The following is a 23,537-nucleotide window of genomic DNA, read 5'->3' as shown; positions in this document are numbered from 1 at the left end:
GTGTGATGGCTACGGGGTGTCCAGTAGAGGACGTGTGAAGTCTACGGGGTGTGACGGCTACGGGGTGTCTACTAGAGGACGTGTGAAGTCTACAGGGTGTCTACTAGAGGACGTGTGAAGGCTACGGGGTGTCTACTAGAGGACGTGTGAAGGCTACGGGGTGTGAAGTCTACGGGGTGTCTACTAGAGGACGTGTGAAGGCTACGGGGTGTCCAGTAGAGGACGTGTGAAGGCTACGGGGTGTCCAGTAGAGGACGTGTGAAGGCTACGGGGTGTCCAGTAGAGGACGTGTGAAGGCTACGGGGTGTCCAGTAGAGGACGTGTGAAGGCTACGGGGTGTCCAGTAGAGGACGTGTGAAGGCTACGGGGTGTGAAGTCTACGGGGTGTCTATTAGAGGACGTGTGAAGTCTACAGGGTGTCTACTAGAGGACGTGTGAAGTCTACAGGGTGTCCAGTAGAGGACGTGTGAAGGCTACGGGGTGTCCAGTAGAGGACGTGTGAAGGCTACGGGGTGTCCAGTAGAGGACGTGTGAAGGCTACGGGGTGTCCAGTAGAGGACGTGTGAAGGCTACGGGGTGTCCAGTAGAGGACGTGTGAAGGCTACGGGGTGTCCAGTAGAGGACGCGTGAAGGCTACGGGGTGTCCAGTAGAGGACGTGTGAAGGCTACGGGGTGTGAAGTCTACGGGGTGTCTATTAGAGGACGTGTGAAGGCTACGGGGTGTCCAGTAGAGGACGTGTGAAGGCTACGGGGTGTCTAGTCTACGGGGTGTCTATTAGAGGACGTGTGAAGGCTACGGGGTGTCCAGTAGAGGACGTGTGAAGGCTACGGGGTGTCCAGTAGAGGACGTGTGAAGGCTACGGGGTGTCCAGTAGAGGACGTGTGAAGGCTACGGGGTGTGAAGTCTACGGGGTGTCTATTAGAGGACGTGTGAAGGCTACGGGGTGTCCAGTAGAGGACGTGTGAAGGCTACGGGGTGTGAAGTCTACGGGGTGTCTATTAGAGGACGTGTGAAGGCTACGGGGTGTCCAGTAGAGGACGTGTGAAGGCTACGGGGTGTCCAGTAGAGGATGTGTGAAGGCTACGGGGTGTCCAGTAGAGGACGTGTGAAGGCTACGGGGTGTCCAGTAGAGGACGCGTGAAGGCTACGGGGTGTCCAGTAGAGGACGTGTGAAGGCTACGGGGTGTGAAGTCTACGGGGTGTCTATTAGAGGACGTGTGAAGGCTACGGGGTGTCCAGTAGAGGACGTGTGAAGGCTACGGGGTGTCTAGTCTACGGGGTGTCTATTAGAGGACGTGTGAAGGCTACGGGGTGTCCAGTAGAGGACGTGTGAAGGCTACGGGGTGTCCAGTAGAGGACGTGTGAAGGCTACGGGGTGTCCAGTAGAGGACGTGTGAAGGCTACGGGGTGTGAAGTCTACGGGGTGTCTGTTAGAGGACGTGTGAAGGCTACGGGGTGTCCAGTAGAGGACGTGTGAAGGCTACGGGGTGTGAAGTCTACGGGGTGTCCAGTAGAGGACGTGTGAAGGCTACGGGGTGTCCAGTAGAGGATGTGTGAAGGCTACGGGGTGTCCAGTAGAGGACGTGTGAAGGCTACGGGGTGTCCAGTAGAGGACGTGTGAAGGCTACGGGGTGTCCAGTAGAGGACGTGTGAAGGCTACGGGGTGTCTACTAGAGGACGTGTGAAGGCTACGGGGTGTCCAGTAGAGGACGTGTGAAGGCTACGGGGTGTCCAGTAGAGGACGTGTGAAGGCTACGGGGTGTGAAGTCTACGGGGTGTCCAGTAGAGGACGTGTGAAGGCTACGGGGTGTCCAGTAGAGGATGTGTGAAGGCTACGGGGTGTCCAGTAGAGGACGTGTGAAGGCTACGGGGTGTCCAGTAGAGGACGTGTGAAGGCTACGGGGTGTCCAGTAGAGGACGTGTGAAGGCTACGGGGTGTCTACTAGAGGACGTGTGAAGGCTACGGGGTGTCCAGTAGAGGACGTGTGAAGGCTACGGGGTGTCCAGTAGAGGACGTGTGAAGGCTACGGGGTGTCTACTAGAGGACGTGTGAAGGCTACGGGGTGTCCAGTAGAGGACGTGTGAAGGCTACGGGGTGTCCAGTAGAGGACGTGTGAAGGCTACGGGGTGTCTAGTGTTTTTGAATTGTAATATTCACTAGATGTACGTTGTATCATCACCTATAACTCCAGTCCTAGCTCCAGTCCTAGCTCTTCTCAGAATAACCAGAAGTCTTTATTTGATACCTGAAGATGAATGATTCTATCTTAACTTATTTAGTTAAGCTTCTTCTTCTTCAAAAAAAGACGAGTCCCATGATGACAACTTTATTTACATGAACAACTGGCAAGCAGTCAGACCACCGGGACAAAGATGTGAATGCAGAGGGGTACAAAATAATCCCTGAAAAACAAGCAGTCAGACTCCAGTCGTGTTAACGAAGGACACCATATCTATCTCAGAGGCCATTCAGTTTCCTCCTCCACAATGCAAGACAATTCAGAGAATTTCAGAACACCCAGCTGACATGAGCGATACCAACCACCACCATATAATCTTACTGAATACTAATCTGATTTAATACTGAATGCATCATCGTCTCATGTATTTAAGATCTGTTAACTACCACCAGTTTAAAGGAGTCTTTTGAAGACTTCTGTAGATTTAGAAACATCCCCAATATGGTGGTATAATTCAGTAGCAGTAACATTGAAAAACCCACAATTTCCTGTGGTAGAATTGTCATTGGTTGCACTAATTGCACTATTTGTCTACATAACCTGTTTGAGGTACTCATGACATTACCCTGAAGAAGGCACAGTGATGTCGAAACGTTGGTAAATACCCAATAAATTACTGGGAGTTTATATATGGAGTATGTGACTTTATTTTGATAGCTTATAATTTTTTCGTTGTTAGTCTGCACCTCCACACAGACATTTTTTTCTGGGTGTGCGCCAGCTCATGTTTTTTAGTCAGCATAAAGGACTATAACAGAACAATACATTCAATAGCTCCCCTTTTTCAGAAAAATGTTTTTCATTTTCAGATGAATATTCTTCATCATCCCTAATTAATGGACATGTCACTGTTTCCTGTGTACGAGTTACAGTAAATGTAGGCAGCAGTATTCTTCTTCCTCACTTCCTGTGGCTGCCATTTCCTGAATGCCTGCAGCGTTTCCATGGTGACACCCCTTCCTTTAAAATAGTGTAAAAGCCCTTACACGTGGTAAGCAGTGCTCTAAAACAAATGTCTTAAAGTGAGAAGATCATTCAGCTATAGAAAGCATGGTTAGAACATTCTAAAAGTACAGGTTGTTCAAGAGTTTTCTTACATAAATATTTGCTCTGAGGGTAGGCTATAAAAAGCCTTAGGTTTACAAGGTCAGAATAATACAGTAAAATACGTCAGAATTCATGTCATGATGTAAATTCTGATTTATTTTATAAAAATAGACTTTGTCTCCATCTTAACCTAAAGTATTTGTTGTGCATCAATCACATTTTAGTAAACATTAAAAGGTGACATCCCATCTCCCTGACAACCTGACAGTCAAAAGTGTTGTACTTGGCACTAGAGTGCAGTAAGCCCTAACAGATAAAGCAGCAGTCAATGTGAGCTCCAGTGAAGGTAACTGTAACAGAAAACCATCTGGACCTTTCATCTAAGTGTTATGTTGTGTTCAAACTGACTGTAGGTCGCTCCTTGACGACAGGTCCCACAAATCACTCTGGCATCAATACATATGATAGGATTGCATTCAAGTACCACAAAATAGGGGCAGTTATGAAACTGTTGCAAAGCCAGTGGCTTGGGGAAGTGAACTTCTTTAGTGACATTACATTCAACGATGAATAAATTAAAGGTGTGTCTGTACACAAAGTCTTTCATTTTCTGTACAACAAAAGTGCTGCACGTCCAAGCATACCTGCAGGGTGACATTTGGACTAGTTAACTTTTGAACTTTCATGGTAATTCAGCCCATAGTTTCTGGTCGTCTGCTGTCTTCCCCTCCTTCGCCTATCCACTCTCAATGTCCGCTCTTTGGCTTCCCGCGATATGTTCCTCACCCGTTCATCCTCGCATCATACCTAGAGAAAAAAGCACTTAATTATCCTACAACGTAGAAGTAAAATTGTAATAACTTCCAGGCTAATATAGCTCTCGAGAACCCAGTCACTCACTCTCGGATGCTGTCGGGAATCTGCAGGCGTTCCATGGGGATGTACTCAGACAGCTCCTGCAGGCTGTGAATGAAGCGGATCTTCCGGCTGAACTTCTCACTGTGGAGGGCACAGAGAGGTCAGAGGTTTGAGAGAACATCAGCATGGTCAAGACATATGCTGCAGCTGGATCTTCACAACAGCTGGAGTGGGACTCACTGAATCAGTGTGACTCGTTGAATCATCTGAGGACTGATGTGGTTCAAATGAAATATTACTTTAATGGTTCTGCTCACCTGATGAAAGGCTTGACGACAGTGATGAGTGCTTTGATGTACCAGGCAGGGTGGACCACAAAGAGCCCCTTCAGATCCTTCCTCAACCTGCCAGGAGAACCATCACCATGACTCCACAGGCATTACATTTACATGACTCATTTCATCCACATTATTCAGGGCGAGTTACAATACGTGTCAAATACGTAGGCGGAAACAACCACATGATATGAGTAACATAGTGCCTGAGGCAGATTCTCTGGATGGAACACGGCGAATGTCTGATTTCCTAAACAATCCCCTAGGCATGGGCAGAAACCTGACATCAATGTCTGTTTCTCTGAGTCACGTGAAGAAAATCATACATTTAGACGCCTCAGTAAACACCAACCTTAGGATGAACATTCTTATTGTATTCAACTATGTGTAGTTCTCCTCTTAATGCCCTGGGAAGAGTGCCATGATATACGGCGTTGAGACCTGGTTCTGATGATATGACTCAAAAGCTCACGGTCGCATAGCAACCGCATTTACCTCCCTCCAAATTGAGCGCGTGAGGTAACGTCTGAGGGCTGGTTTTCTCAAAGACACCAGTGTCTGAAAATAGGTCTGGTCTCGTCCAAGTTCACCAGAAGACATGCTACAGATGTAGGATCTAAATTAGATCACCCTTTTGCAGGATAACGTTCCTGCAATGCAGGACATTTTTTACGTAGTGTATTTGAGGTTTAAAAAGGCTTCTGACGTTTTGACTTGATTTTCCCTTACGAAATATATATCAACCCTTACACAAATGTCCATCAATTAAAATCCACATAATAATTCACATTTCCGGTTGCTTCAAGATTATTTTCCTATTGTAGCAAACTGGCTCAAATTAAGATCCTACATCTGTACCTTTGGCTCTATAATTCCCTAAGGCAGGGTTTCCCAAACGATCCAACCCCCCCCCACCCCCGGGAGAACGATTTGGTTTTTGCCCTAACACTACACAGCTGATTCAGATAATCAAAGCTTGGTGATGAGTAGGTTATTTGAATAATCTGTGTAGTGCTATGTCAACAACCAAAACGTGCACCCGGGTTTGGGAAACCACACCCTAAGGTATATTAGGAGCAGGATGATAGTCAACCTGATGTTTGGGAGGCCACTGTGGTATGCACAGTGAATGTGGTGGTTTATGTATGGGAACGTTATGCTGTGGAGTGTGGCCAGTGGCCAGGCATGCAGAGACTGAGCTGCCTTTATATGGGCTATGGAAACATCTCAATGATAAGGAGGACCACATTACAGTAGAACCAACAGCACAGATACAGTATGAGACAAATGGCAAATATACCGACACGTGGATATACTTTAGTACACTTATTTTTGATTGGACTTTGTATTATTGATATTGATTATTGTACTGTGATGTTGGGAGAGCAGGCACACAAGCATTTCACTGCACCTTTTATACCTGCTGGAAACTGTGTATGTGACTAATACAATTTGATTTTGATTTGGCACACGCACAGTCAGGGATCAGAGGGTTATCTGAGGAATGTCCGGAGGGGGCACTTCCCTGTGGTAGAGATCCTCACAGTCCTGAATCATTATACTACCCTGTGGTAGAGATCCTCACAGCCCTGAATCATTACACTACCCTGTGATAGAGATCCTCACAGCCCTGAATCATTATACTACCCTGTGGTAGAGATCCTCACAGCCCTGAATCATTACACTACCCTGTGATAGAGATCCTCACAGCCCTGAATCATTACACTACCCTGTGGTAGAGATCCTCACAGCCCTGAATCATTATACTACCCTGTGGTAGAGATCCTCACAGCCCTGAATCATTACACTACCCTGTGGTAGAGATCCTCACAGCCCTGAATCATTATAGCATTCCTGTGATATTCCACACGCGGGGAGGAGAAGCAGAGATAGGACAGGTATAAGAGCCCTCCCATTACGTCCTCCCATTACGTCCAATACCTGGACCACAGCAGTGCTATACAGAGAACCATAGGGCCACTTGCCCCCTCCTCTGGACTCTTTCAGTACAACAGCAGAGGGAACCTTGTGAGAGAAAGAGCAAGAGGAACATACTGTACCTTCTGTCAATGGAGGTGTAACACTGTCGCAGCCATTTGATGGCGGGCATCTTATTCCTGGGAGCCATGCTGCACAGGTACACCATGACATAGCCTTCTGACACCATCAGGTCCAGCGTCCCCACTATGTACCTGCAGCGTACACACACACCCAAATAACAAACTAAAACTTATTTCATTGAGACCTCAACACCAGAGGGTGTTTGTCTGTCTACACTGACCTGAAGAGATTGTCCATGACGTACTCATAGTTCTCCACCGTGTTCTCTGGTAGGTAACAGGAGGAGAACGTGATGATGGCGTTCATAGCCTCCCCGTAATAACCTAGGAAACACAGAGGCATACCTCATGAGATACGGCACATGTATATCACATAGAATTACATAGTGAAGAATGACAAGTTCCAACTGTGGGAGTATAGACTGAGTACATGTTGAACTGCTAGTGTTAAGTACTGCTAATGGGGGTCCTAATAAAATACTGAAATATTTAAGGCAAATGTATTTCTGTTTGAACTCTGTTGTTGTTTGACATCATGATGAGGTAACTTGATTGAGCCCAGTAAGGCTATTCATAAAATAGATACAATCTTATAGTCAAAGGAAGCCATCCTCCTCAACTTAACATACTATTATTTTAGGGGTATATACAGTAATATATAGATGGGGGATGGACTCTACAAGGTGTCGAAGGCATTCCACAGGGACACTGGCCCATGTTGACTCCAATGCTTCCCACAGTTGTATCAAGTTGGTTGGATGTCCTTTGGGTGGTGGACCTGGGATACACAGCAGCGTTGTAGTTCTTGACACAAACCGGTGCGCCTGGCACCTACTATTTAAAGATATATATATTTTTTAAATGTAACCTTTATTTAACTAGGCAAGTCAGTTAAGAACAAATTCTTATTTACAATGACTCCCTACCCGGCCAAACCCAGACGACGCTGAGACAATTGTGCGCCGCCCTATGGGAATCCCACTCACGGCCGGATGTGGGACTGCAGTGCCTTAGATCGCTGTGCCACTCGGGAGCAACCATACCCTGTTCAAAGGCACTTAAATCTTTTGTCTTTCCCATTCACCTTCTGAATGGCACACATATACAATCCATGTCTCAATTGTCTCAAGGCTGAAAAATCCTACTTTAACCTGGCTCCTCCCCTTCATCTACACTGATTGAAGTGGATTTAACAAGTGACATCAATAAGGGATCATAGCTTTCACCTGGATTCACCTGGTCAGTCTATGTCATGGAAAGAGCAGTTCTTAATGTTTGGTATATCAGGTAGAATTACATATTGCAACTGAAAATCATTCCCTTTCACTGAGGCCTGTCATTTTCAGCAAATGCATATAGTGGGAGCTACACAACAGATGCTGTGTCATATGCACTCAGCTGGACTCAGTTATGGAAGCATTGATTTTACAGGTTTGTCAAGTGGCTACTTGACAGTCAGCTTCAGCTGTGTCTCACCTCCGTGAGAGAGCACCTGGAGGTATGGCTCCAGGACACTCATGTTGACGTGGTACTCCTGTCCTGCGACGCAGAACCTTCTCCAGCGGCTCCCCCTGTTGTCCACCTGGTCTAGCTCCATCGAGCCCATCTCTGCCTGCTCCATCACCGTGGTGCCTGAGACACCATCCTCCCCCCGGCCCAGCCGTGGCAGGTCATCTGGAGGGTCATCAGAGGTCAGATGAAGGTCAAGAATAGTGGGATTAGATTGTGCAAGCATCATACCATTCCATTTCAGAATGGAATTCAAAATATAAAATGGAATGGAATAGAATAATACTATGTTCCAAATTGGAATTTCTCTTTGTCTCTCTCCTACTCTCTGTTTTCTGACCTCCCACTACAGTTCATTCTACCCCCACACCCCCTCAGTCTCCCTCCCCACCCTCATACATCCCACTCTCACTTTTACCTTCCCACTCCAGTTCGTGCAAGCCGTCTTTCTCTGTCATCCTCCCACTCCAGTTCTCTCTCACCCTCCCACTCCAGTTCTCTCTCACCCTCCCACTCCAGTTCTCTCTCACCCTCCCACTCCAGTTCTCTCTCACCCTCCCCCTCCAGTTATTGCCTCCTCTCTCACCCTCCCACTACAGTTATTGTCTCCTCTCTCACCCTCCCACTCCAGTTCTTGTCTCCCCTCTCACCCTCCCACTCCAGTTCTTGTCTCCCCTCTCACCCTCCCACTCCAGTTCTTGTCACCCCTCTCACCCTCCCTCTCCAGTTCTTGTCTCCTCTCTCACCCTCCCACTCCAGTTCTTGTCTCCTCTCTCACCCTCCCACTCCAGTTCTTGTCTCCTCTCTCACCCTCCCACTCCAGTTCTTGTCTCCTCTCTCACCCTCCCACTCCAGTTCTTGTCTCCCCTCTCACCCTCCCACTCCAGTTCTTGTCTCCCCTCTCACCCTCCCACTCCAGTTCTTGTCTCCCCTCTCACCCTCCCACTCCAGTTCTTGTTTCTTCTCTCACCCTCCCACTCCAGTTCTTGTCTCCTCTCTCACCCTCCCACTCCAGTTCTTGTCTCCTCTCTCACCCTCCCACTCCAGTTCTTGTCTCCTCTCTCACCCTCCCACTCCAGTTGTTGTCTCCCCTCTCACCCTCCCACTCCAGTTCTTGTCTCCTCTCTCACCCTCCCACTCCAGTTCGTGCATGCTGTCAGGGAAGTTGCAGGACTCGCTGTCCGAGGGCGTCTCCAGGGCCTCCAGGTTGATGTCCAGCTCCGTGTCATCTTCGTCGGGTGAGAGGGCGGCGGCAGAGTAGCCGGTGTCCCCTGACTTCACACTGCGGTCCGCTGAGTCGGTACGGGACAGGGTCAGGCTGAGGGTGGGCGCCACCAGACGCTTCTTCCTTATGGGTTTTTCTGACAGGGCCAGGCTTGTGGGTGGAGCTGGGGGAGTAGCACACACACAGGTATTGTGGGATATGGTGCAGTACTTTTGGAATTAGGCCTTTGCAGACATATGGTATTAGGGATATACCTGGTCTCTCTGCATGTTCTCCTTGGGTCTCAGGACTATGTGAATCTTCAGGAAGAGGTCTAGGGGGGGGAATACAAAATAGTTGAAAAAGCTTAGTACTGCTTTCTTACCCGGTCATAACCAAAAAGCATTCTTTGCCGGGACCTAAAATATCATTTAAGATTGTCATGGTGAACAGGCTGGGGTTTACAGTTCATGAGGTCAGGGGGTAAGGTTAAAGGTCAGGGTTAGGTTTGTCTCTGACCTGGGGAACTCCTCATCCTGCCATTCCTCCCTCAGCTCCATGTCCTGGATGTAGGAAGCAGCCTTCACCCCCTCTGGACTCCTACAGAACAGACAGCATGTCACAGTACATTCAATAGTCTTGTTGTACATGCTGTAATAATCAACAGATTCAACAACAGTCTATAGTCCTTAAGAGCTCAAATAAGACACAGTCTGACAGACACTCTGATGAAGGCCACTGCCCAAACGCATGTACCATGTTTTTAATGTGATGATACCAAATTAATAAAGTCTTTGTAAAGTGCCTGTCAAACATTACGCATGAATCACAAGGTCGAATCATTGCAATATGTTCATTGGTTACCAGGGGAGAACGACTGCCCCCTCTCATTGAAACCAGGAAGTTCAAGGCTGACTGTGGTACTGCAGGCATTGTTGGCAGAAAACAGGATTATAGGGATGGGCATTTGACATTTTTTGATTGTTCTTGTACACACATAATGTGCATTTATCTATATGCCACCAGTGTGAAACAATACCTAATTTATCATAACCATTAGTACTATTTAAGATGAATTTATTGAAACTGTAAAATCAACTGGTTATATTATATTGTGGAACACAATCTTCTAAAAGGCAGTAACCTCAGCAGGGGCGCTTGCATAGAAGCCAATGGCTGTGCAACGGCATAGCATTGTTTTGTTCATTTAACAGACAAGCCACTCTTACTTGCCGAGCCCTTATCACAGTCAAGACACACCTTGCAAACAAGCACCCGCCCCACACACACAAACACACACGCACACACTGAGAGGAGTCCTCAAGTTCTCCCTCACCTCACTCCAGTGCTCAGAGAGTACACAGACACAATCACATCCAAGTGCAGAAGAGCGAGAGAGAAAAACTAACAATGTAGGCTTGCAACTTGTCTTACTCCATGTGTGTCCTCTGGCTGTCATTGGTCTAGACTGCCTCATGTGTGTCCTCTGGCTGTCATTGGTCTAGACTGCCTCTGCCAGTGGACACACTTGACAAGGTTTCAGGACCACTGTAAGAGTCCAACAGCACCCTCTGTGACTGTGCCTTCAGTACTCCATGGAAGAGTGGTTCACAAAGTGGCCAACACACCCTTAGACCCACCAGCTGCATGCATAATGCACCCTTGGCACATTTGTTCAGTATGTCTGCTGATCACTTCCCTATATTGTGTTAACATTTCATTAGTGCTCACCTCTCATATGAATTAGACTTTACGCACCGTAAAAGGAAATTGGGCTTTTAAAGTAATGACGTTCATATAGCATCACACTGTAAAGACATACAGATAAAGAATATAGACTAATTTGTAAACTGTCATAAAGGGGAATAGTCTTGGTTTAGAAGACCACCAGCTGTCACTTAGAAATTAAAACAGAGTGATAAGCAAATGCTAGATGCATCAATAAATTGGCAAAGATCAAATAATTATAATACCTCCAACTGTAGGCCCTATGTAAAAACAAATGAAGAATCATGAAACTACAGTAAGTTTATCCATATAGTTTAAGCACTTTTAGTGTCATTGCACAGTATTAACATGTTGTAAACTAACTTTGCACAACTGTGTTCAAGCCGTCAACTGGATTATACATTGCTTCCACATCAGCTTCCCCGTCTCCAACAACCTAGTTCTACTGTAGTTACACAATGCCTTTGTAAATAAAGAGACACGCCGATACACAAAGCGACTGAGCATAGCCTACCTTTCACCCTTTCCTCTGTATAAACGCGCACTCATGCAGACATCATGATTAAAAGATGAGTAAAAAAAAATGTTTATCAAGAAGATAAGTCATTTAAAAGTCGTCAATTGTAAACACTCCGACATTCGCACAAGTGCAGTGTTCTGACGAGCCAACCACACAGCAAACAATACATTAGCTTAGCCAATCAGAGGGCTTTGTACGTGCTCGGTTGGTGACACGTTCACCACACCTGAGTGAGTGAGAACTTTCTGATCTATCACTCATCGCAACTTGTAAACACATCAAAATGAGCAGATCCGTAGATAAATAGTTGAGTATCTCAATGCAGCAGTCTCAAACTCTTACCACACTGAAAGGAAACACATTTCGGCAACAATAACAGTTCCTGTTTACTCAATCATCATTAAAAAAAACGGTATTGCCGTCTCCTGATTTTTTTCAACGAGAATGACACATCAATAGGTCCCTCTCGAGAGCCTGTATGTCTATGGTTTAATGAGTCAACCCAGCTGAACTCGTGACAGTAAGGTTTAGCTGGTTTGTGAGATGTGGTCTGAGTATAAACTCATTATCTATTTAATTATTTAAAATGTGGGCGTCCCGTTATGACGTGATCGTTGTGGCACTGAACACCTGAACATCTTGTGAGATTGGAACATAGGGGGTTTAAAGGGTGTGTATGTGTTTGTGTGTGTCTCTGTGTTGCAACCAACCAGTGAACAGATCTCAACTCAATTGAACACTTAAGAGAGATTCTGAGCGGCTCGTTAGACAGCGTTTCCCACCACCATCTACAAAACACCAAATTATGCAATGTCTCGTTGAATAATGGTGTCGCATCCCTCCAATAGCGTTCCAGACACTTGAAGAATCTTTGCCACGGCGCATTGAAGCTGTTCTGGCTCGTGGTGGCCCAACGCAATATTAAGACACGTTTTGTGTATTTTGGCAGTTACCTGTAGACGCGTGTAAAAAAAAATCTGTTAATAGCTGCTCGTGGTGGGAAGGGAAGACAACCTCTGTGCTCTTGCATTGTTCCCGATGAAGCATGCCTAGGGTGTATACTCTGTGTTAAGGAAACATGATATTGTAATGGCCACGGCCTGTAGAGGCAGTTATTGAAGCCTCTGCCTATAAGAGGACAGGAGTAGATAGCAGGGATTAACCTAATGCAAAGAAAGCTCCGATTCAAACTCCCTTTCCGCCAGAATTATGTCAAAATATGTTCCTTGATCACCAAATATGGAGTTACGCTGAGCAACCATCTCATTTACTCCCGTTACAGCCGGTATGTAGCCTACTTACAAAAAGCAACGGAAAAAATGCCTCTAACGCCAATAATCTATCTATACCTCCAACTCCAATCTATCCATCTCCGGCAGATAGATTGATGACAATATACAGAAGGAATTCGGAGGCAACTAATGATGACATCAGAGATACAGTGGCTGTCTTTCTGTACCTCGCAGTACAAGTATCAGACAGAGACTAAGATCATTATGTTTCTTTCCAATTACCGGTATATTAATTATAGGCCTAAATCAAATGTATATCTAGTGGCATTATTACATCACCCCAGACACTGTTCGTGAATCTTGTCAACAGCTCACAAAATCCAGTGGTGGAAGTTGCCCTTTAGTCCATGTAAATCTTAGTTATAAAACAAACTTTGGCAATTACTAAGCCCATGCATGAATCAATGCTTTGTCAGCTTTGCAAAGCCAGCGATTCAGCACTGAGGAAGTCATTAGAGCAGAGACTCCCAGGACGGATGGCATCTTTATCGTCACTACTGGCCTGGTTAGTGTCAGAGTGGCTTGTGACTTCCCAGTTCTCCTTTTGTTAACCCCTGTCCATTGTTCAGAGAGTAGGTCATATGACATGGAGTCTAGAGGGGTGTAAATGAGATAGATACAACACTCACACTTCAATACTCCATATTTTCCTCTAACAATTTAAATGCAATACTCCATATTTCCCTCTAGCAATTGAAATGAGCTGAAACACTGACACCACTGTTTTTGTTTCAGGAAACCCACCGCCATGAGCGTCACTTCACATTTGCTACACACACTGGTTGTGAAACTATGGGTTTCCACAGAATAAACTAGCAAAGTGGTTTAATCACTTACCCATTTAGCATGTACTGGTCCCCCTGCTCCGTATAGGTCCCCATATCATCCACCCTGTGAGTGAGATCAGATGATTATTTCAGCACTGAATGGGTACCTCCAGGAACTAGTGTTTCTTGCAAAACAAGACAGCCTGCTGGCTCATCTGCCTTTCTCATGAGGAAGTCTGTTGATGTGGGTGGGTGTGTTTGTGTGGATGTGTGTCTATGTCAGTGAATTCACCCTCTTCCTGTCCCTACAGGTTTTTCTGCATTTCAGCAGGACCTGTTGTGGTTGCTTCCCTATTACCTAAGGCTAAGCTCACCTGGGCAGCTATGGTGCTTAGTCGGCAGATTGAAACATGTTTAGCTAGAGCCTCGCAGATAGAAATGCACTGCATAGAATAAACAGAAACATTTGTACTCTGCATAATGGAGGCTTGTCCAGTCTATACATTTAATTTCTATCTGCAGTGTTCTAAACATTGCATCCCATTGAATGTGCCTCAGTTCTCCCAGTCAGGGAGGAGTTAAGGACAATAGGGAGGTAGGCTTGGGCGATATTCCGTTTGTACCAGGGTATTTAGGAAAATACCAACGGCATGATTTTCAATACCATTATTTGGGTTGGGGCCACCAGCACCTCGCAGGGCCTGCCGCGTTGCAACTTAAGTAGAACTATAAGAAATACATGATATCCAGCTCAGGGCTCCAGCTATGCATTTGGTTTGCTAACTTGCTAAGTGGCTAGATGTCAAGATCAAGCTTCTTGGTTACAGTAGAAACATTCAATGCCCTCCTGGATCAAGACCCCTGTTGCCTAATTTATTTTGTGCGTAAAAAATAAGTGCACACTTCCGGTACAACATAAACCCCAGTGTGGTACTGAAACGGTATGAACATTTGGATAAGGCCAAACTCTAGAGGAAGGTAGACAGTAGATACCACACTGGGAGGAACCTCCATGGTCCCAACATCACCCCATCACAAATACTGAGCTGAAATAACATGGACAAAACAGGATAAGAAACTTTAATAATATTAAATCCTTTTCAACATTTCAGGTGAAAACCATTACATTTCTAACTGTAAAACTTTAGTCAGCTGGTTTCCAAATGATTAAAAAGGTCAAACTGACATTTTTCACTTGATTGTCCTTCATAACATCTGCTAATGGTCTAACCTTGACTGAAATCTACTCTACCTTTCAGTGCAGATTATGGCTACATCTCATCTGTTCTCATCAGTTTAGAGCATTTAATGAAATAAACAGTCATTTAATTAGACTACATCAGGCCTGGAAGTACCTTGGTTCTGGGAGTCCTAGTTTCAGATAAGAGATCAAAGTATTATATTCAAATTAACATGACATCAGCAATATCATTGGTACCAAGTGTTTTAACACAATCCAACGGAAGTTACTGTATCTTCGTGCGATACAATTGCATATAATCAGATAATTCTTAAATACATTATGTTTACATACATTTGCAGTATACAAAATCTTTCATTTGGGGAAGATAGTATTATAATGGTGTTTTGAATCAGAAGAACATTCAAAACTGATTTATTATCAATAAAACAGTCAAGGAATAATGTCTAGCTATCTCTAGCAATAACTATTCAACACAAACTCTTTACTTCAACGTCAAACTGCTTATCAATTATGTCAAATCAACACTGCATATCATGCAGAGTAACCCTTCATTTGGACAGTCCATTTGTAGATGCTCTACAGACTATCACATTCCAACTAACTATGTACTAAACGCCAACCTTAACCAAACCCTAAACTTAACTCTGACCCCAACCCCAACTCTAACTATTAACCCAAGCTTAGTAAGCAGTTGCTTATCAACAGATAGTTTGACCATCTACAGCTGGACTATCCAAATAAAGTGGGGCCACATATTGGTTTAGGCATCTATCACAAAGATCTTCCTATACACATTAGTATAGGGCACAGTGCCTAGATGTCAAGATCAAGCTTCTTGGTTACAGTAGAGACATTCAATGCCCTCCTGGATCAAGATCCCTGTTGCCTTAGTAAGCAGACCACATATTGGTTTAGGCATCTATCACACAAATGTTCATATACACACTAGTCTAGATCTAGTGGATCTATTTTCTCAAATCTACAGCAAAATCTATTTCCCGGAAACATAACTGGGAGTATTTTTCCATTAACAGAGTTCCCAATTAAATGTCTTATTCCCATTCAAGGATGAAAGCATCGGTGTCACTAATATTTTTTTTATTTAACCTTTATTTAACTAGGCAAGTCAGTTAAGAACAAATTCTTATTTACAATGATGGCCTACCCCGGCCAAACCTTAACCCGGACGACGCTGGGACAATGGACTCCCAATCACGGCCAGTTGTGATACAGCCAGGAATCAAACCAGGTTCTGTAGTGACGCCTCTAGCACTGAGATGCAGTGCCTTGGACCGCTACACCACTCAGGAACTCCCTCCCCCCATATAAAGCACGGGTGTCACTAACGTAAAGCACGGGTGTCACTAACGTAAAGCACGGGTGTCACCAACGTAAAGCACGGGTGTCACCAACGTAAAGCACGGGTGTCACTAACGTAAAGCACGGGTGTCACTAACGTAAAGCACGGGTGTCACTAACGTAAAGCACGGGTGTCACTAACGTAAAGCACGGGTGTCACTAACGTAAAGCACGGGTGTCACCAACGTAAAGCACGGGTGTCACTAACGTAAAGCATGGGTGTCACTAACGTAAAGCACGGGTGTCACTAACGTAAAGCACGGGTGTCACCAACGTAAAGCACGGGTGTCACTAATATTTTCAATGCATTTCCATCATCTCCAATATGATTGCCAGTGATTTGTTTACTCCTCTGGATTGGGAACAGTGTGCCTCCCAGTCCTCGTCCCAGCGGATCAATGTTGTGCCGAGCTCAACACCCTGCACAGTCACAAACAATCTGTACTGACTGGTCTGAATCCTGTTGCGAGAACTCTGGCCATCCAGCTGTTATACAGGTTAGTGAGCTTGGGTGCTCCGCTGACCACCAGGAGTGTGAGTGACATCAGAGTCCCCCTGCGTTCTCCTCTTCGCTGGCCATCTTGCTGAACTTCTCCGTCAGAGCTTCAGCGCTGATCTTGGGCAGTCCGTTGTCAAGGGGACAGCCCTCCACCAGACTGTTCATAGGGGTGGGGGGGAAGTAGGAGTCCTCCTCTATCCCAGCGTCCTCAGTGCACGCTCGTTGCTGTGGTACCTCGTAACTCTCCTCTAGGGTCCCACAATGCACCTCTCTTCGCTCCCTGTCCCTCAGGAAGTCCTTGATGATGTGCAGCACCTTCTTCCTGGAGGCCAACGTGTTGCCCTGGAGGTAAGCCCTGATGTCCGAGTAAGGGCTGCTCATTGGACTCAGGCTCAGACTGGGGCTCCGGGCTTGCTCCAAGGCTTGGCTCATCTGCAGGACAACAAAGACCATTCAGTTGATCATATAAAATAGACACCGTAAAAAACAACCCTGGCAACCCAAAGCTTACTATCAACTCTTCATAATGACTTACTTTAACTCTAGATAGTCAACTCTATGGGATCATGTTTGATTGGGATGGTGTAGTTCCTACCTCCCCCCTGTAGAGGGTGCTGGAGCTGTAGACGGCCAGCTGCCTGAAGGGCTCCTTGTTATCGTTGAAGGAGATCGTCATGGCCACCACCAGGTTGTAGCTGTGCTTGTGGCAGAACTCACAGAGCTCTTGCTGTAAGCTTTGTCTCTGTAGAAAAGCCTGAGGGACAACATTTATAGATATTACAGTTTGTTTGTGAATCTCAGTATAAACTCAAGTGCAGCTGTTGAGTCCCTTTATAAGTTGACATGAAGAGACAGGCACAGGGTTAGTGCCTTTTTACTTGTGGGTGGTTCCACCTGATTGGACATGTGGGGGGGTGATCTTCATGAACTAGGTGAAACATCCCACCTTCACATTTTGGGTGACTGAAGGGTGTGTCAGGCAGTAACACAGGGAAGTGTCTGAAGGGTGTGTCAGGCAGTAACACGGGAAGTGTCTGAAGGGTGTGTCAGGCAGTAACACAGGGAAGTGTCTGAAGGGTGTGTCAGGCAGTAACACAGGGAAGTGTCTGAAGGGTGTGTCAGGCAGTAACACAGGGAAGTGTCTGAAGGGTGTGTCAGGCAGTAACACAGGGAAGTGTCTGAAGGGTGTGTCAGGCAGTAACACAGGGAAGTGTCTGAAGGGTGTGTCAGGCAGTAACACAGGGAAGTGTCTGAAGGGTGTGTCAGGCAGTAACACAGGGAAGTGTCTGAAGGGTGTGTCAGGCAGTAACAACGGGGAAGTGTCTGAAGGGTGTGTCAGGCAGTAACAACGGGGAAGTGTCTGAAGGGTGTGTCAGGCAGTAACACGGGAAGTGTCTGAAGGGTGCGTCAGGCAGTAACACAGGGAAGTGTCTGAAGGGTGTGTCAGGCAGTAACACAGGGAAGTGTCTGAAGGGTGTGTCAGGCAGTAACACAGGGAAGTGTCTGAAGGGGGTGTCAGGCAGTAACAACAGGGAAGTGTCTGAAGGGTGTGTCAGGCAGTAACACAGGGAAGTGTCTGAAGGGTGTGTCAGGCAGTAACACAGGGAAGTGTCTGAAGGGTGTGTCAGGCAGTAACACAGGGAAGTGTCTGAAGGGTATCAGGCAGTAGCACGGGGAAGTGTCTGAAGGGTGTGTCAGGCAGTAACACAGGGAAGTGTCTGAAGGGTGTGTCAGGCAGTAACACAGGGAAGTGTCTGAAGGGGGTGTCAGGCAGTAGCACGGGGAAAGGCTCTGATAACTTGAGGACTGTGTTCAGTTTAGATCTGAAGTGAGATTCTGTAAAGAATTCATAGGTGAGATGGCATACTGCAGTAGAACTGGGTACATGATAGTATTTGAACCATGTTATTATCCACCAGTAGTACGTGTAACCTTGTGTTGTATCACATATTGAATAGTTAAGATGCACACCCACCTCCAGTGTCATATATATCACACTGACTGCCAGTTTTAAATCTCCTTCCGATGCCACCTTCATGTCTTTCAGAAGCATCTGTTCTGTGGTAAGACCTGAGAACAAGGGAATACGAGCAAAAAACATTGTAGGTCTCCCTCTCCTTCATACTTAAACATGGCATTGATATCATGGGATGCCCATCGTTCTAATCTGAGAGGCAAAAACCACATCCACAAGGCTGAGCTTCAGGTATTAATCCTGGGGTGTTTACCTGACACGTCAAATTTAGCATTCTGCAAGGACTGGAAGAGGACGCCCCTTGGTGGCAGGTTGGGGAAGTGAGTCTCCAGGAGGCCAGCGTACTGGCTGTCTTTAGGGGTGACTTTCCCTGCCTCTGGGGCCATGTTCACACAGTCTAACACTATGGTGCCTGTGATCACAAAGAACAGGATGTCAGTCTCGTCACACAGTGATGCAGTTAAAGGCATAGTTCACTTAATACTGACATGATTTCCACATACATCAGTTATATTTCTGGTTACCATATAAGAGCTGGGCCACCTGTTGGTCGAGGACTTGAGGGGCTTTCTGGATGATCCGTTCTGCCACCAGGGTGGAGCAGGAGCCCACCGTCTCCACGGTAACGGGACAGGAGGGAGAGGGCTTCCTCTCCAGGAGGTGATGGTCGATCACCTCCAACACCACCTCTTCTAGATCACAGTCAGAGCTGCAACAGACAGCCACACAGTCAGTCAGGGACTTTAGTCAAGCTATTTCAAGGAGTCTCTAGGTCAGTGTTGCTTTTATAGAGATACAGGTGATGATCACATGGGGAAGTGTTTACGTCCTGGATGACTGTCAGTGGACAGAGGTTAAGGTGTCACGGTTGACCCTTACCTGGGCAGCACGTTGTGGTCCACCAATGTGAGGTCCAGCCGGCCGGCCCGGTGTAGACTCCCCAGGTCCACCTCGTCCCGGAACACCAGGTCATCCTGGGAGAGGCCATTCTCTCTCAGCAGGAAGGCATTGTCCGTGCGCAGCGGGAACTCTTGCCGGGGAATGTTCAGAACGGGAAGAGGAACTTTCCCAGAATCAAGTGTCTGGGAGGGGAGAGAGAGGTGTTATAACACCTGACGCTTGCTCTGTTGAACCATTCTCAACACATGGGTCGGGTCCAAAAGATGAGGGTGGGTTACTCTCACCTTGGACAGGAAGTATGCGTAGGCCAGAGCTGACACCATGGAGTCCAGGTCACAGGCCTCGTTCCCCAGGACCACATGGAACCCTGGGCTGCCCTCTGCGTTCCCCTGAGGAGGGGAGAGTGGGATGAATACAGTCACAAGAATATCCAACTCCTATGAGGGGATTTACCATGAGAAAATACAGGTCAGTCTATCCATTACTCTTATAATGAGCCTTCAAAGGCAATCAGATGTGTCTTAGTGAGTGAACAGTGCAATGTGGACAGGTTGTGTGTGTGTGTTGTAATGTCAATGCACGTCATGATGATGCTGATCACAGGAGATTAGCTACTGTCGGTTCTGCACAATGTCCCCCATCCTAGAGTAAAACCCTGGACACTGTTTGAATAGCCTTCTGAAGGGTCAATGGCAGATCCCAGTGTAGCCTAAAGTGGATGAGCTAAGGACTGACTTCATTCCCCTGCCTGAAGGCTTTGGCTAGCTCTTTGTCAAATAGCCTTAGGCTAATTCCATCAATGACCTCAGTAGAGCAGACTGTGATGTAATGGCTAAGCTACATCACGGCCTGCTAACTCCACTACATGTTTTTGTTGAACGTTTTTAATGTGGAGTTGAGAAACAAGTAGGGTGTTTCATTTTCCCAGAGCATGGCCGTCTGTGACAGCAGCACGAGTCATGGGTGCCAGAGCTAGGGGCTAACAGAGACAGCTTGTTGCGATAACAAAAGCCGGTCATGTGACAATTAGCCAGTCTACAGTCTGAAGCCTAGCAGCAGGTAGCCTAGCAACTAAGAGCATTGGGCCAGTAATCGAAACGTTGCTGGTTCAAATATCCGAGCCGACTATCTATCCACGGTATAACCCAGTCTCATCTATCCACGGTACAACCCAGTCTCATCTATCCACGGTACAACCCAGTCTCATCTATCCACGGTACAACCCAGTCTCATCTATCCACGGTACAACCCAGTCTCATCTATCCAGGGTACAACCCAGTCTCATCTATCCACGGTATAACCCAGTCTCATCTATCCACGATACAACCCAGTCTCATCTATCCACGATACAACCCAGTCTCATCTATCCACGGTACAACCCAGTCTCATCTATCCACGGTACAACCCAGTCTCATCTATCCACGATACAACCCAGTCTCATCTATCCACGGTACAACCCAGTCTCATCTATCCACGGTACAACCCAGTCTCATCTATCCACGGTACAACCCAGTCTCATCTATCCACGGTACAACCCAGTCTCATCTATCCACGGTACAACCCAGTCTCATCTATCCACGGTACAACCCAGTCTCATCTATCCACGGTACAACCCAGTCTCATCTATCCACGGTACAACCCAGTCTCATCTATCCACGGTACAACCCAGTCTCATCTATCCACGGTACAACCCAGTCTCATCTATCCACGGTACAACCCAGTCTCATCTATCCACGGTACAACCCAGTCTCATCTATCCACGGTACAACCCAGTCTCATCTATCCACGGTACAACCCAGTCTCATCTATCCACGGTACAACCCAGTCTCATCTATCCACGGTACAACCCAGTCTCATCTATCCACGGTACAACCCAGTCTCATCTATCCACGGTACAACCCAGTCTCATCTATCCACGGTACAACCCAGTCTCATCTATCCACGGTACAACCCAGTCTCATCTATCCACGGTACAACCCAGTCTCATCTATCCACGGTACAACCCAGTCTCATCTATCCACGGTACAACCCAGTCTCATCTATCCACGGTACAACCCAGTCTCATCTATCCACGGTACAACCCAGTCTCATCTATCCACGGTATAACCCAGTCTCATCTATCCACGGTATAACCCAGTCTCATCTATCCGTTATGTTTTCAGATTGATGCAGAAGGAGTGGAAGCCACTGTTAACTATTGAAATGCACCTCACCTGTCTTTCAGTTCCCATTAGACTTCTCTCTCAACCCAGCCTCCCCATGTACACACTGGATAGTACATCTGTGTTGGTGCTGACTTCTCTTCCCCCTCACTGAACACCGAGTAAATAAGGTGTGATGCTCTGAGGCGCTATAAACACCATCTGATCTCACTAATCTTGATAGGGCTTGTTTTGAACCCAAACAGTGCTCTTTTCACTTAAGGTCAAGAGCATGACATCAAGACCCTGAAATTAAAGCCATCGTGTAACTGTAAGTGTGGCAGACATGCAAAGCAAAAAAAATGCACGTGGGCATATTGACACCTGACAGGCACCTGACAGGCAGCTGACCCTACAAGAAATGTACTTTCATGGCCCATTACAATTGAACAATTATATTTGTTTGAATATCACTGAAATATATTAATGCAATTTATCATGCAACATAATGAAGCAGTGTATGAGTTACATTTAACACAATGTGATCACGTGACAATGCTCAATTTGCCTGGCTAGCCAACTAGCTAGCTGTAATTACAGTCTATGTACAGTACAGTTCAAATGTAGTTAGTGTACGGTGACAACTGTCTGTCTGATCTAATTTGATGCGCATGCACGAGCCCACAAGCAACACCGGGACCATGCGGCAGGCTGCTGTCACATTGCCCTACTGTTTTTCAATGACAAGTCTTTCGACTTGATCTAGTCGGAATTTAATGTCTAGCTAGCTTTCTCCTGATATCTCTGAAAACCCCACTAATTTAATTTGTTCATCAAATGTACATGTCGAAGTTATTTAGAAGACTACATAACTAGCTAACGTTAGCCGTAAAGACAAACTAAACATTGAAAATGGATAAAGCAAGCAAACGGCGCGACCACCAGAAACCGTCGATGTTCCTACCTTCAGTTCATTGCGACAGCTTTTTAAAAATATATCCATGGTTATCGGATGCACTACGTAAAGACAGTCTGAAATTAGAGTGTTCTAGTTGTCTTTGTTGCATATAGCTAACGTTAACTGTATCTGCACGTCTCAGGAATAAAAAGACTGCACTGTAAGTTTGAAATGTTAATGCCCAAGAGTCGTGCGTGACTCGTCTTGGGCTGACGTGACGTTCAAAGACGGGACGTAGTATTATGGGTAGTGTAGTATCAAATATTGGTTTACAAACTGGTAGTTTCAAAGAGACTGGTTGTAAGCAAAGATTTTTCTAACTAAACCAAGATAGACCACAGCCTCTCGTTTCCAATGGGAACAAATGGGCCATAGTGGGCAGACCAAGCAAGAAGGGGCAGAGCCAAATACGAGCTTGCGGGATCCTATTGGCCCGTTCTAGCGTTATCTTCATATTTCCGCCAGGGAACGCCTACTGTGAAGTGCGCGTGTGCAATAACTTTTGCAAAGGGTAAAGTCTACAAACCCTAGTCCACTCTGTTCATAACATATTCCAGTTTTGGGAACAGAAAACTGTATTGAGATCAAATGTTTCATTGGTAGTGATTGGAAACGCCAAGCGGATGCTTCACATTTAAACACCCAGTGAAATATCTGTCTCGTTGTTCTATCTGTGGTAATAGAGTTAGTTGTAAAAAACCATGGTAAGTAGTGTCGAGAGGTTTGTGATGGGATGCCGCTCATGCCAGAAGTGACTTTTAGTACCAGGTTAGGATAACTTACTCAACAGGTTAGGACAACTTACGCAGTTAGTTTAGGAGAATAGGTTAAGGTTATAAAAAGGGTTAGGGTGAGCTAAAATTATCCTGATGCAACTCAATAGTCACTTTGACATCAGTGCCATCCCTTCTAGACATGACCAGTGTCCATAGGCTGTAAA

At 46.1% G+C, this 23,537-nt stretch overlaps 2 protein-coding genes across 4 annotated transcripts; both read right to left on the bottom strand.

The window, feature by feature from the left end:
* Positions 1-2,312: 2,312 nt before the first annotated feature.
* LOC110507710 (bcl-2/adenovirus E1B 19 kDa-interacting protein 2-like protein) lies at positions 2,313-13,675 on the bottom strand. Of its 3 annotated transcripts, none has more exons than XM_036966562.1 (10): positions 13,632-13,675; positions 9,774-9,854; positions 9,530-9,588; positions 9,181-9,438; positions 8,018-8,215; positions 6,763-6,865; positions 6,542-6,673; positions 4,464-4,550; positions 4,189-4,287; positions 2,313-4,095 (listed from the first exon to the last, which is right to left on the bottom strand). In XM_036966562.1, the coding sequence occupies exons 1-10, from the start codon at positions 13,673-13,675 to the stop codon at positions 4,071-4,073; spliced, it is 1,086 nt and encodes a 361-aa protein (XP_036822457.1). In that variant the 3' UTR covers positions 2,313-4,070. The 3 variants fall into 3 exon arrangements, with proteins under 3 accessions (XP_036822457.1, XP_036822466.1, XP_036822463.1); XM_036966571.1 differs by lacking the exon at positions 13,632-13,675 and adding an exon at positions 11,845-11,879 and having other exon boundaries at positions 3,496-4,095; XM_036966568.1 differs by lacking the exon at positions 13,632-13,675 and adding an exon at positions 11,497-11,827 and having other exon boundaries at positions 3,496-4,095.
* Positions 13,676-14,627: 952 nt separating this feature from the next.
* On the bottom strand, positions 14,628-22,879 carry LOC110507709 (exopolyphosphatase PRUNE1). Its single transcript, XM_036966556.1, has 8 exons — positions 22,604-22,879; positions 19,783-19,887; positions 19,478-19,680; positions 19,123-19,307; positions 18,852-19,010; positions 18,599-18,693; positions 17,219-17,377; positions 14,628-17,055 (listed from the first exon to the last, which is right to left on the bottom strand). The coding sequence occupies exons 1-8, from the start codon at positions 22,640-22,642 to the stop codon at positions 16,669-16,671; spliced, it is 1,332 nt and encodes a 443-aa protein (XP_036822451.1). The 5' UTR covers positions 22,643-22,879; the 3' UTR covers positions 14,628-16,668.
* Positions 22,880-23,537: the final 658 nt, after the last annotated feature.

Source organism: Oncorhynchus mykiss, chromosome 3 (genome assembly GCF_013265735.2).
Source record: "Oncorhynchus mykiss isolate Arlee chromosome 3, USDA_OmykA_1.1, whole genome shotgun sequence".
NCBI classification, from domain to species: Eukaryota; Metazoa; Chordata; class Actinopteri; order Salmoniformes; family Salmonidae; genus Oncorhynchus; species Oncorhynchus mykiss.
The sequence above is the reverse complement of the archived record's forward strand: the minus strand, read 5'-3'. Positions and strand labels throughout refer to the sequence as shown.